The 13,636-nt window shown below is 55.7% G+C and overlaps 3 protein-coding genes across 3 annotated transcripts; 1 reads left to right on the forward strand and 2 right to left on the reverse strand.

The window, feature by feature from the left end:
• Nucleotides 1–789: 789 nt before the first annotated feature.
• D7B24_005093 (uncharacterized protein) lies at nt 790–2,250 on the forward strand (the record flags this gene model as incomplete). Its single annotated transcript, XM_028639255.1, has 1 exon — nt 790–2,250. One exon carries the CDS (start codon nt 790–792, stop codon nt 2,248–2,250), a length of 1,461 nt encoding a protein of 486 aa, XP_028496297.1.
• A 346-nt stretch (nt 2,251–2,596) lies between these two features.
• On the reverse strand, nt 2,597–4,623 carry D7B24_005094 (uncharacterized protein; the record flags this gene model as incomplete). The annotated part of the gene is made up of 5 exons (XM_028639256.1): nt 2,597–2,861; nt 2,977–3,574; nt 3,648–3,778; nt 3,832–4,342; nt 4,416–4,623. The coding sequence occupies 5 exons, from the start codon at nt 4,621–4,623 to the stop codon at nt 2,597–2,599; spliced, it is 1,713 nt and encodes a 570-aa protein (XP_028496298.1).
• A 1,490-nt stretch (nt 4,624–6,113) lies between these two features.
• Nucleotides 6,114–8,262, reverse strand: D7B24_005095 (uncharacterized protein; the record flags this gene model as incomplete). Its single annotated transcript, XM_028639257.1, has 2 exons — nt 6,114–7,587; nt 7,652–8,262. 2 exons carry the CDS (start codon nt 8,260–8,262, stop codon nt 6,114–6,116), a joined length of 2,085 nt encoding a protein of 694 aa, XP_028496299.1.
• Between the last annotated feature and the right edge of the window lie 5,374 nt (nt 8,263–13,636).

The following is a 13,636-nucleotide window of genomic DNA, read 5'->3' on the forward strand; positions in this document are numbered from 1 at the left end:
TCTCTCTCTCTCTCTCTCTCTCTCTCTCTCTCTCTCTCTCTCTCTCTCTCTCTCTTTGGCGCTCTCTGTCGTTTTGGCTGGGTCGAGTGGACACAGCCGCTGCTGCGCGTTGTGAGAGAGGTCGGGCAACATGGCAACTGATAGAAAAGGATCGGGCGTTTTGGGTGCGGCGGAGTGATTGCAAGCTTTCATGGCCCAGAATAGCAGCAACAGCTGGCAATGGCTCCGTTGATTTCGTTCATGGGTGTTCTTTTCCCCAGATGTTTGATGATTGGAAATGCAAAGTATCAATATCACTCGAGCAGAGCAGGTTTTCGACTGGCACATATTTGGTCGGTGAATGGTTGCTGTGTGCTCATGTCAGGTGAGGTAACAGTCCTCGCGATGCATTGGAAGACGTCAGCGAGTAGAGACGGGGACCTCTCGTGCCTTCCTGTCGGCAGCTGAGTTGTTTTTTGAGCAGGCGGCTCTCCTTCCTCTGTTTGACGTCTGGGTTGCCTAGGCCGAGCAGTCACGCATACCTCTCTCCTCCGACAAGGCATCTGTCGTTCCCTTCCGGCTTCTTCCCACGTCGTCTTCCCACGTCGTCTTCCTCGGTTGACGCAGACTCCACAGCGCATCTTCGACGGAGACGCAGGCCGCATGCCAACGGGCGCAACAGGCACCTACTCTGAGATTCCTTCGTACCGCTGACGTTAAGCCGTCAGAGACATCAACCTGCCTGCCTCCTGCGCTTCTCACCCATCTTCATAACTTGAGAGCTCCCAGGTCATGGCATCCGACACATGCATGAGCTCGGCTCACGTAGCCATCGAACGCGGTCCCATTGCCGACATCTCCGACTATCGCCCGACAGTTGTCGCCGACCCTAAGCCCATCTTCCACAGATATATTCATAACGATGAGGCAATGCTGGCGGGTTATCTTGGCTTCGGCCACAGTCTCTGCAACCTGCGCACCATAGCCGTGAGCGGCCCAGTCTTAAAATACGTGCCTGCCGCTTTCGCTCTCCTCGGCGTCCCAGAGCCTGGGTGCAAGCCTGGCGACAAGACTCGCGAGGAAGTTGCCTGCATCTGGGCGCTTGCCTTTCTCTTCAACGAAAAGACCCGCTCTGTGCTACCCGACACGCTCCAGAAGATCCAAGACAAGTACAAGATATCTTGGAGTGCCGTCCGCTCTCCAAAGGCCCAGAAGGAGCAGCTCGGTGACCCCAAGCGGCGCGGCCAGATCCTCGCTTCTGTCCTGTTGGCCATGCACCGCGACATCCTCGCCGCGCAGCAGATGCCTCCCGAGCAGTTCGAGTCCACCTTTGTGCCTGCCATTGTGGCTCTCGAAGATAACAACCCATGGGGTGCTCCAGTCTACATGCTGCCCATGATGCCGGGGGACAAGATCACCTGGCCTGATTGGGGTCCCATCAAGGGTCACTGCGGCTGCAAGGATGTGTGCGAGCCGCTCGAGGAGCACGAGGTTGAGGTCTATCATCGCTGTCTGAGCCTGATCCGCTACACCATCTACCAGCTCGAGCCTACCTACTTCTACAAGCACCTCGGCAAGTATATGAAGAACCAGCTGGACGGCCAGGTAGCTCTCGTCGCCGTCGCCAGAGTCAAGAGAGAGCAGATCGAAGAGGTCGCCCAAGCCCGCGCCAAATTGGTCGAGCAGCAGTGCAAGGGCAAGCCTAATGCCAAAGTCGCAGGTCCGGCGCAGGCCTCTCCCGCCTCCCATATCGACGAGCTGGCGCATTGGCTCTCGAGTGGAATGCGCGGAAAGGTACCTACTGATATCCTGCTAGAGTTTCAGAGCAATGTCAGAAAGGTCTACGAGATGGCCATCGAGCAGTACCCAGAGGGCGACTGGACCGAACAGGAAAAGAGGCTCATGTCGGAGAGCTTCACCTGGATGGTGACCCACGGTGCGGGAGGGCTGTCTGGCCCGCCTCACTGGACCGACGAGGAGCGGAAGATGTACGCTGACCTCCACCAGCCCTTTGCCTTTCCGCAGGGTGCCAACGTCAAATTTGAGGTGAACCAGGCGAACGAGTACCTCGGTGCCTTGGTCGATTACATGAGCAAGGTGAAGCTTGCCGATGAGCAGGTGATGAAAGCCATGTCGGAGAAGCAGAAAGCGGCCCAACGCACCCAGGAGGCCACGGCCAAGTCGAACAAGGCCCATCACCACCAGCACACCGAAAAGTCGCGCCTGCAGCAGCACCAGGAACTTCTTGCTCGCATGGAAGACGTCGACTGAGTGTCATGGACCACATTCTCGCCTGAGGTGAAGCGGGGAGTGGAGAGGACCTCGGAATCACCACAGATGTTCAGGCAAGGTGTTTTGCAAAAGTCAAGAAATTGAAATTGGGTGAACGAGCGCATAATCTTGCTTGCAGGAAGAAAACACATAGTCTACGACCACGTCAAGTGGCTAGCAGTCTAAAGCACACTTCCCTCTCAAGAACTCTTCTCTTGCGAAATGAAACAGGCAATACGCAAGAACAGACCCAATCGTAAGAAAGCAACGCCATTCACCACCTAGCCCGTATATCCCTTAAGCTCGTGTCATCGGGCATAACACCGGCACCGGCATGGCGCTCCCTCTAGCTCCTCCCTACGTCGGCCTTCCAGTCCTTGTCATCATCCACGTTGTTGACGACGCGCGCCTCCAGGCGGCCGCCGGTCCACTCACGAATGCGTTTGCCGTAGATGTACATGGCCGGCAGCAGCAGGGCGACAGCCGCCAAGGCGCCGCTGTAGATACCAAAGTTGACCTCGAACCCTAGGTCCTGGATCCAGTCCGTGACACGGAACGACATGGCGAAGCCGATGATGAGGCGAATGGAGGAGACGTTGACGAGGACGGGTCTGGAAGTGCACGTTAGTATAATGGTCTTTTTGTATAAGAAAAAGGTAGCGACAGAGGGGCGCTTCGAGGCAGAATGCCGCAGAAAGAAGCCAAACGGAAAAGGGGGAGACTCACCCTGCAAACTGAGGATAGCTCTCGACGAGATAGACGGCAAAGATGGTGTTCGCGGTCAGGAAGCCGAAGCCGATGAAGAAGATGGCGACGAGAACGACAATGCTGGGCAGGGTGCGGATGTTCTGCGCGGCGTAGCCGAAGAGGAAGGCGCCGACGATGCCGGCGACCAGGGGGAAGATGAGACTGATGAGGTGGGCCTCGGGCTCGCGGCGGCCGCCGTTGCGACGGGCGTGGGCGTTGGAGATGAGGTCGGCGACGTAGCCGCCAAAGACCCAGACAAAGGGGCTCGCGATGACGAGGGGCACGACGGCGAAGCCGAGCTTCTCGAAGTCCCAGCCGGCGGCGATGAGGACGGAGGAGCCGACCTGGCCGGCGGCGCCCTGGATGGAGACGAGGAGCGAGTTGATGGCGATGACCCAGATGACGTTGGGGAACAGGGTCGTCTTGAGCGTCTCCCAGACCGACTTGGAGGCGAGATTCCACTCGGTGCCGCAGTGCAGGATGCCAAAGTCGGTCTGGTTTGTGCGCGGGCCAAAGGCTGCCACGTCGAGGCGGGGACGCGTCTCACCTGGCTGCAGGAGGTAGACTTCCTTACCGGCTGGAGGAGGGGACTTGAAGTCAGCCTGGGCACGAGATGGGAGAGGGCGCACTGGGGGGTGGCATAAACGTACCAAGCTCGTCGGCGCTGCGGACCCATCGCGTCTCGGGCACGAGGAAGATGATGCCAATCCAGGCCACTATGGCAACACCCGAGGTGAGATAGTAAATGAAACGCCAGTCGAGCCTGGCTACGATGATGGGGCTGCCAGAAGGTCAGATGCCTGAGAGAAACCGACCCATGCTAGACTTTCTCACCTGGCAATGCCCAAGCTGACAATGATCAACCCTTGAGATGCGCCAATGGAAGCAATGGCTTTGTTGCGCTGATGGATGAACATGAAGTCCTGCACAATCAGCGGGATCAGCGCCTCCACGGCACCGGCACCCAATCCCTGGAAGCAGCGAGCGGCGATATGACTGTTGAGACTCGTCGAGAAGCCAGCCCAGAGACCGCCAGTCCAGGCACACGCGCCGGCGAGCAGAAGCACGGGACGACGGCCGATGGCGATGGAAAGCGGCACGAGGAAGAACGAGCTGATGCCATTGACGAGCAAGGGCAGCGAGGCCAAGAGCGCAACCTTCGACAACGGGGGTCCGCCCAGGCCGGAGAGGATATCAAGCGGGTTGAGATTCACCTGGCCAGGAGGAACGAGCAGGCTGATGTCGATCTGCGCGAGGATCTTGGGATCAATGCCTGTGTACTCGAGGACAAAAACAGGGACGAGGGCGCCGACGATGGCTTCGGCCGCGAGCGCCAGCGCGCCAACTATCGATTCGTCAGTTCTCCACCGTCATTTTCGAGTGTTGACACTGAGCGGTAAGCATCTAGATGGACTCACAGAAGCAGAGAGCGCCGATGGCGAGCCATTTCCTCCAGTTTGGCAGATTCAGGGGGTCCTTGGGATCCGGCGTGGGCATAGGAATGTACCGGATCTGGCCACCCTCGAAGAGCTGAGTCGTCCCTACCACCAGGGCATCGGGAGACTCAATCCTCGCTAGTGGTGCCAGCTTTTCAGTCGACTCTGAGAATCTCTGGTTGTAGTTCATATTCGCGGCCCTGATGCGGGTCTGTCGGTGCGGTGCCGCTAGAGCTGTCCGCAAAGATGTGCAGTTGCAAGGGCGAGTCTAAGAGTCAAAGAGGAAGAGAAGCTTCAAGTACTTTTGGGGACACAACTCTGTAATTTCATTCTTTAGAAAATGGAAAGCATACCATGGAAACGAAACAAAGGGGAATGGCAGGGTTGGCTGCAGGGTACGAGGGAACGACGTGAACTTAAATGACCTTGTCCGCGGTTCAGAAACTTTAGCAGACAGTAATCCCTCGATTGACGCTCCATCAGACACATCTGTCATGGCGCTAGGTCCTCGGAGCCGTTGCTCGTAGTGTAGATTTTCGAGACGAGCTTGTTGACCAAGAGTCTCGCTGCAAGTCGAATGAGGAGTCATTCTGAGACGGGTGCCGTGATGGGTATGACTTGAGGCTGTCTGAAGCGCACAGAAGTTCGGACGAACAAGGTAAACCCCTGTAGTTGAACGTCCAGATTGAGGAAACTCTTGCGATAACGGTATCACGGAGGTTTGTATGCTTTGGACGTAGTAGTATCCGGTGGGTTCCCAAGTCGCGGCTGCTACCCAGCCATCCTAGTGACGCATCATCAACGGGTTCAACGACAGGGAACAGCCCTCCCAGTGGACTTCCTCACAAGATTGCTGCTGACGTACGAGAGGCCAACAAGGAGGGGAAAACACTAAACAACTGACTCGAGGAACAAATGGTACAGAACTCTACTCGCGCGATCCACGCGGACGCCACGACTTCGAGATGCGTAAACGGTCTCGGTAGGGAACAATGCAATATCGTGTGCGAGCACGGTCAATGAGCAAGGAATACTTCGCGCCAGCCCCATCCCACGCCTCCTCAAGGAGAGCAAATCGTCAGCTGTGGCGAGCGGCTACCGCACACGCCGTTGGAAGTTTTGAATTCCTTCCATGCGCACGAGACAGTCTGGGGTGGTACGGATGAAACGGTTCAGGGGGTCACGAAAGTCGTGGCTCGAGCTCTAGACTTGGCTTCGACTAGCCAGATCGGCCGTGCTCGCAAGCCTGCTGGAGTCGGATCTGGTCCCACTTTGACCTTGAAGGAGATGGTCTGATATTCAACGGTACAAACGCGGCCTTGGTGGTTGTCTCGACATCCCAGAATAGCCAAGACCCGTGAGCCGAGTGGGACGCCATGCTGGCAACATGTCACTTTCGATACAGCAAGATTTGGTTCCATGCGTCCAAGCTGTGCATGCTGAGATTCTGGCACAACTACGACAAAACATTCCGTCTCTTGCCCGATTCAGTTTCGGCGCTCATCCGTGGTATAAGATTCAGCCCCTTCCTCCATGACTCCAGGTCCCAGAAATGATTAACTCCGTCGGCCCTCAGCCGAGGTACGTTATGTCCAAGTGATCCTTTTTCATGAGCATTGTAAGGATTGGTGTCCAAAGAGAGACTTCGTTTGCAGTTCGGCGAGTGAAAGAGTTCGCCGATCAAGAACAAGAAGCGACGATTGCCACTGCGTGCGATGCGTCGTCCCGAATGCTGTAGTCGCCATTCCAAGGCGGAAACCCAACAGCAACATATGCAAGACTATCTTTGTCTTCGAGCTCGTTTCTCAGAACCTCGAGGCGCAGAGACCAAACACGAAGCATCATGCGCTTGCGCTCACTGAAGACCTGGGCGAGCTCTTCTTCTTCTTGAGCAAAGTCGCTCCCGAGCGCCTCGAGTTCCTGTTCCTTCCGGTCCGTTAGCTTCTCCAGCTCGTTTGCCTGTCGTTCGAGCAGCTCTTCCATGCGTTTGGCCTGTCGGTCGCGCAAAACATTGATCTTGGACTGGTGCAGCCGCGCCATGCCGTCTCGTAAATTGTACTGCTGACCAAGCTCCTGCAGGTCGCGTTCCGTCACAACGCGCTTGGGGAGCTCTGAGTCGAGACCATGGCCTAGGCCTTCGCAGTATGCCTCCATGTGCTTCAGTCTGATTTTAACACTGTTCTCGCTCTGCTGGAGAGTCATTCGGAGCTCCATCTCGGCCTCAATCTGTCGTTCGTCGAGGTGTGAGGCGGTCTTTGCGTGTCGTTCTTCCATCTTCTCCGTCTGATCTGTGTGTCTAGCCGCTGTAGCAGCCTTCTTTTCGCCGTGCCGCATCTCCATGTGCCACCGCTTCTCATTGACGAAGTCCTGAAACCGCTGCCTCTGAGCCAACACGTCGGCTTGTAGAGCCAAAAATGCAGGATGCTCGTGCATGCGGCGTTTGGCCTCTGCGTTTTGAGCGGCCTCGGCCGCCGCCGCGGCGTCTCGTGCAGCTTTCTCGGCATCCAGCTCTGCAGTCCGAGCTTCCTCCTCGATTTGTCTCCTTTCCAGCTCTTCTGTTCCATCGCAAAAGTTGGGACAGCCAACGGTCGGATTCCATATGGCACCGCAAATATAACAGAATTGGGCTTTGCAACGGCAGGTCATGTGCGTGCAGCCTTGTGCCAGTTCTACCAGAGCGCGGCACTTGTAGCACCTCCTCCATCCGGATTTCTCGCCCATTTTGAGCACTTCGTTCAGTTCCCAATCTTCCGGGCATTCCTTCCCAATAGGGTGGGCGTTCCGCTTGCACATGATGCAGACTCTTGTGTCGCAATTCCTACACTCTACATCGAATGGATGTTTAGGGTCAAGTTTGCTGCGTGGGGGGATAAACTCGCTGCAGGCAGCATTCGGACAGAATATCCTTGCATCCCATGGAGTAATGAACTGTCGGACTGCCTTGAGAAAGAGATGTCGTTCCTCGGGTGTGAGGAGGTCTTTGAGGATAGAGCTTGGTATTGGCTGCGTGCAACACCTGGGTGGAAATTTGGACTCGTCTGTCGCAGCTTGTTGCACCACGACCTTCAGACATTGGCCGCAATACGCGTGACCACAGGGGAGGTCGTATGATGACGAGGACTTGTCGAAGTCGTCGCGACAGCAGATACACGCACTTGGGTTTCATTAAGTCAGCGATCACAGGACTCAACAAGGTTATGGTGGCAAGCGAGGCTCACATGGGACGGTCCAGGCCGCTTGCAGCCTTCTTTTTGCGTCGTATCCTCCGTAGGCCTTCCTTAATGTTGATGAAGCTTCTCCGCGTGCTGACACTAAACAAGCTCTGTGCCGAGTTGTCGGGCAGCTCAACTGAGTGTGATTTCAGAAATTTGGGCTGGTCGAGATTCGGGTCGATTTGTGTGAGGTATCGATCGTAGTAGGTAAAGCTCGTGTTCTTGGCTCGCTTTGCAGAATCGACTCTCAGCGATGCCTCTGAATCGTTGTTGTCAACAAGGAGAGAGCGCGAAGTTAGTGCCGTGCTCGCGGAAGCAGACGAGGTGGAGGAGAAGGTGCGCGCATGGTAGGTAGCGATGGTCGAGCCTTGCGACTCGGCGCTAGAGGTGTTGCGCTTCTGATCAGTTGACAGCATGTGCTCTGGAAGTTTGATGCCCAACGAGGCTGCTTTAGCGAGCAGATCCCTTTGGAGGGAGGTTTGAGCCTCGGGGCCGGAAAGGTGGAGAACATGGTTGAAGTAGTCAGTGTCGTTGAGTTCGGGCGGACTGGTGGTGTCGTCGGTGGCGCTGGTCGTGGCATCGGTCGGCGAGGTGAACACGCCAGCGAGCGACCCCATGGTGCGCTGCGATGCGCTACGCCACAGGCCCAGGTCGCGAGTTTTTGGATCTCAGGTCCGAAAGGACGGCAATATCATGCTGGTCCTGGACCAGAGAGACGCAGCAACGTTGGTTTGGGGAGCGTTTTCGCGGTGCAGCGGCCAGGCAATGTTGTTGTTGTGGTTGATGAGGCCGCTGCTCGGGCCTTGGACGAACGGGTATGGAACGGCGGTGCAGGGTCAACGGCGTGGCGGTTACAGCTTGACGGCGGGTAGTTGAGGGTAGAGACCGAATTGTGAGACTGCGTCGCAGAACAGGCGCGGTGAGCGATGGACTTTCGCTGCTAGAAAGCCGCGATTGAGGAATATGCGAGTCAAGAAAAAAAGAATAGGTTGGAAGATGAGAAGACGAAGACTTGCACGATGCTTGGAAGAAAGAGGGAAAGGCAAGATATGGTGACAGGTCACTTGTGACCAGCAATCATCAGCCGAGTCGAATCGTGTCGATTCAGCGAGAGTGAGCGAGCCAGTAAAAGTCAAGTTGATACCGCCGCTGGTACCAATCTAGTTGAAGGGCGAATGCCTGGATCGACGGGGGTCGTGGCCGATCCTGAGGAGACAGTGACCGGGGGGGTGGGGGCAAAGGCGGCGCACTGCCGTCAAGAAAAGTAGACTGGGTCGTTTGTTGGACGGTCTGGTCTAGTGAACGGACGGGCGATGGCGAGAGGGATATCAGCTGAGATATAGTGGCAGACGTCCTTGTACTGCGACTGTCACGGACTAGGCTGGTCAGAAGTGAACACAAGGTCGTTCACTGCTCGAGGCGTACGAGGCAAGGGATTGGACTGTTGCCAGCAGTCGTCTCTTTCCGCCCACGGCCAACGGTCAAGAGCCGTTGCTGTCATCCTTTCCGCGATGCTGGTTCGGGGGAGACAATGCTGGAGGTTTGTGGGCTTCGGTGGTGGGGGGGGGCCTCTTTCTTGTCTCTCGTCTCGGATGCTCAGTAGCCGGTTGAGTCCAGGCTAGACAATAGCTGATGCGTTGCTTTTGGCGGCAAGACAGCACTTCACTGGTGCGCCCAAAAGGGGAACGATACTTGGACCGATGGACATCTCTATAGGGACATGATCTCGGCAACGTTGTCCATCCTCAGGCTCATCGACCATGCCAGATGTTGGGTTGGGGTGATGTACGCGTGATCGCAGGTGCAGGCAGGTGCGAAGGAGCGGAGCGACAAGTGGCAACTGCCACCCACCACACCACCAGCAAGCACGACCGACCGACCGATAGCGATGCAGCAACAGACAGGAAGCGGCGTCCCGCAAAGCAAGGAAACAGCCTTGGGCGAGCCCCTCATTGGTCATGCACTGCACATACGCTAGCGGGAATGCACCCTCTTTCGGGACTACCCTCGACGACCAAGCCCGTAGCTTGAAGCGGGAGGTCTTATGTAATCCCCCACCTGCCCCCTCCAACCACCATTGCCGCACCCTTGATACAGCGAGTTGCAGTCTCATCTCGACATCGCTAAGTTTCGACATGGGACCCCTTGGATGAGAGGGGAAAGGGGGCCCCCTTTTGCTGCCCGCCTAGTTTGACTCTGCTTTTCTTTACTGCTATTTGCCTTCAGGGCCGTCTTCGTGGTCCCTCTGGTACCATGTTGCGCCGACGAAAGAATCATATGACGCCTTGCCTCGATTGCCTTCCAAGTGCCTGAACCAGAGTCTTCGCCGTTTGAGTCTAGCGTTTGCTGCCCCGTCGTTCCGTCCCTCCCGCGCTGCCGACAGCGATGGCGCCGACTGATGATCCAAAAAAACAAAATCTAGCCAACAAACAGCAGGAGAGCTCCCCTTTGCTTGCTTTTTTCGATCACCAGAGTCAAGCCCCTCCGAAAACCGAAGAATGTCGCTGGGCATACTGGTATTCGTCATGGCCTACTGAAAGAAGACCGCCTTGCGAGTCAGTTGACGCCCGATGCGCAAACTTTGTGGAGAAAGATACTAGGAAGCAAGCAAACATCGCTCCCCCGAGCCTGTTCATGATGCGCCTTTGACACACTCATGGCGCGTTTGCCCACCCTCGCGACCACTAAGCTCCGCCGCCTCATATTCCCGGACCTCTTGTGGCGGAAATCGGGGTTTCCCTCCGCCTTATATGAGGAGCTCATGCCGGGAATCGTCTGGATGCCGCGGCCTTGGGCACCATGGCCGATGGGCAAACATCACATACGTGCCAGATCAAACATGGCAAGACTCGACCGTATTTCCGTCATGCGCCTTCGCACGGCAGAGTCAAACCCGTGGCTTGCGACAACTGCCGAGGAAGTAACATGGGGACTTAGCAAGCGGTGCGTTTCTAAGTTGGGGATGGCGTTACCGCGGGATGGGATGCCATACACGGCAAACCTCTGGCCGGACGACGGGCTACTTCGCTCAAGAAGTGAAATTTAAACCCCCCAAATCTGTACCTGGCATCCAACGCTACCTTGTGTTTCTCCTCGCTGGTCGTCACCTCGCTTCTTATTGATCTGTGCTTTTCGCTAATATCGCCATGTCTCACAAGACAAGTAGATCTTCATAAGCTCGGGATCTACCCAGATCACGCCAATAATGCGGCTGCCCGTGAGATTTGACGTGATTAACCTGCAGGTGGCGTCGACTTTCCAGACTGGAACCGTGTTTGCGCGTTTGATCTTACCGCCGTACCTTTGGTGGACAGGTTCATCTCGGCGGCCAGCCCTACCGGCCGGTCGATGGGCAACTGCTCGGATCGTTGGGTATCCGAGGCCTGGTCTCAAGCTTTCAGCTTGTCTTGTATGACCGCATACTTTGCAAAGCTGTGGATATTTGGCCTTTGAAGATCTGTCTACTGCAGTAATCTCGTATCTCTCGTTTGCTCTGGCAACCAGATGCAGCATTTGACATTCTGGAAGCGAGTGTGACGAGATACGGCTATTCGAGAAAGGATCAACTGGTTTGGCTTGAGTGAAATAAACTGGTATGTTTAGGTGTAAATCCGTAGGACATACACACCTTTGTGTCGTTGTCTCGATGCCACCAGTGCCTTCAACACCCAGATCATGCGTACACTACGCTACTGGTGTGAGGTTGACGTGAGGTTCCACATCATCAAGAATTTGATTCATACATGAGAAGTCTGAAGTGTGCATATACGTCTGTGGGTTTGGGGAGGATTTCGAAAGACTGGTACATTTCAACCCTCGAAAATCGTGGATCATGCTAACCGGGTATCGAACTGTGACGTGCTTTCGAGTGGTGCTTCCTTCTAGGCCATGCACGAAAAGAGGCGACTCTGTTATGAGATCCAAGTATGACAGCGACAGTCATTGCCATCATGCTTAGCTAGAGAAACACACAGCTAACATCCTGGTACGGTGGGCAGCATCGTGATCTTCGGCATACCGCGCTATAACATCTCGGCAGACCCTAGACACACGCGGCTGGAGACACTTGTTGATGCTGATTAACATTGCAATAGTAAGAGGACTGAATTTACAACACTGTAGCTGAGGTTCACCCACGACGTGATGAGATGCCATAGGGCTGATTGACCGTCACAGATAATCTGGTGCGGCCCAGGCAGCCTCTGCGAGCTCGAACAAAGGCGCCTCGACGTTGCTCCTGCAAACGTGACGACCAAGAACAAGGCGATGAAGTGATGAAAGAACCGGAAACCGAGTCTGGGGGATATTGAAACGCATAACCGGCGACATGGTGAGGCGCTTCCGACAGAAGAACCCCCCTTGAAATTATCGTACTCAAAAAGCAGACATCGTCACCAACATTGCGATAGGCAGGCGACCCGCCACTCAAGATATGTTCTGCTGCAGAAATGAGTGGCCATTCCCAAATCAAACTCTCGGGATCCCCTGTGTATGTTTACCGGGGTGCTCAAAGGATACATGAGCATGATGCCACCTCTGTCATTTCCTGTGGTCATACGCCCTTTCCCGCGCGGAGTTCCGCAGTGAGTATGAAGATGAATCAAAAACTCGCAGCATCGACAAAAACTAGGCCGTGCCAGCAGAAGCAGCCTTCAAAGCATTATGACCCGACGAAACAGCTTTCAGTGCCATGTCGACTCGACCAGTATGAACGTCTCGAGTCACGCAGGCACAAACGCCGTGTACAAACAGCACTGAAACCATGGAATCTCAACGACGTCGCCAACTCCAGCACAAAGATGTCAGGCGCAGGGCCACAAAGACGCGGTCCCATGGACATTGTTCATGTTGTCAGTCGCCGATACTACCAATCAGGCCGAACTGATGGGCGCCAGGCCACGCGATTTGACATTTTGGACGGGGTCTTATCAGGCTCGAATTCACGAGTGGGACAGCCGTCGGACCATGTTTCTGGAGTGCGTGATACGACTTGTGTGCTCCCCGTGTGCTTCGGTGGTACCTGTAGTACGACACGCATAGTGGTGTACCCTGTCTCTTCACCCTTCTGTCCGGACACATAAAGTGCACACCGCAGACCTTGTGAAAATTGAGGCTTTATGACAGAAAGACTAGCCAAGCATTGAAAAAAGATTCGACATGAAGACCTCATATGTTCGCACACTTGCCAGAAGAGGGAGAGGGGACATTGGCAGGCTACAGCCTTGTACGTTGTCCGACTTTGGCCACGCGCGGCCGACTCTTCGGTTCGACTTTTCACTTTGGTTTTTCACTGCCATGGCCTCTTTTCGCGACCGATATGCTGACATCCAGGATCCTGACGACATGAACTATTGGCAAGTCACACGTCAGCTGTCAGGTACAAGCTGGCGCGTCACTCGCATCCGCCGGACGTCTAGGCAAAATGACACAGATGATGAATATGTCAGCATGGTGTATGGCGCGGATGGAGTTCCCAAGCGAACCCCGCCCAATGCAATCCAACAGAGGGCACCTGTGGCGTAGCCGACCGAGCCTTCATCACCACTGTCATGAGGAAGCATTCTAGAAAAGAGGATCTGGCGATAACTGTGCAGGGGTGGCCCGTCATGCTTGGCCAGGCAGCAACGCCCAAGGCAACGCAGCCGGATGCTGGGTCCAAAAGCTTCGAGGACAAGCCAGCATGTCGGATGTGTCCTCATACATCGGTCTCCGGTGGCGGACTGTACTTGTCCCACGGGTCAGCTGCGATCTGGGCACGAAGCTGAGGTTGCCTGCCAAGAGGGCAAAGGTGGCGCGCACAAAGGGGCTGAGCCACGCACGCGGGGAAACCCCAACAAAGCATAATGGGTGTCCTGCCGAACAAGTCACCGAGGCTGGGCTTTGCGACGTTCGTCCTGCACACCAAAAGCGTCCCAAAACAGAGGCGTGGGAAGGTGGAGGTGCGTAACAGGTGCAGCCTCGACCTGACAAAGGCCGTGAAGCGGGTGCTGC

This window comes from Verticillium nonalfalfae (assembly GCF_003724135.2).
Source record: "Verticillium nonalfalfae strain VnAa140/NRRL 66861 chromosome Unknown scaffold_30, whole genome shotgun sequence".
NCBI classification, from domain to species: Eukaryota; Fungi; Ascomycota; class Sordariomycetes; order Glomerellales; family Plectosphaerellaceae; genus Verticillium; species Verticillium nonalfalfae.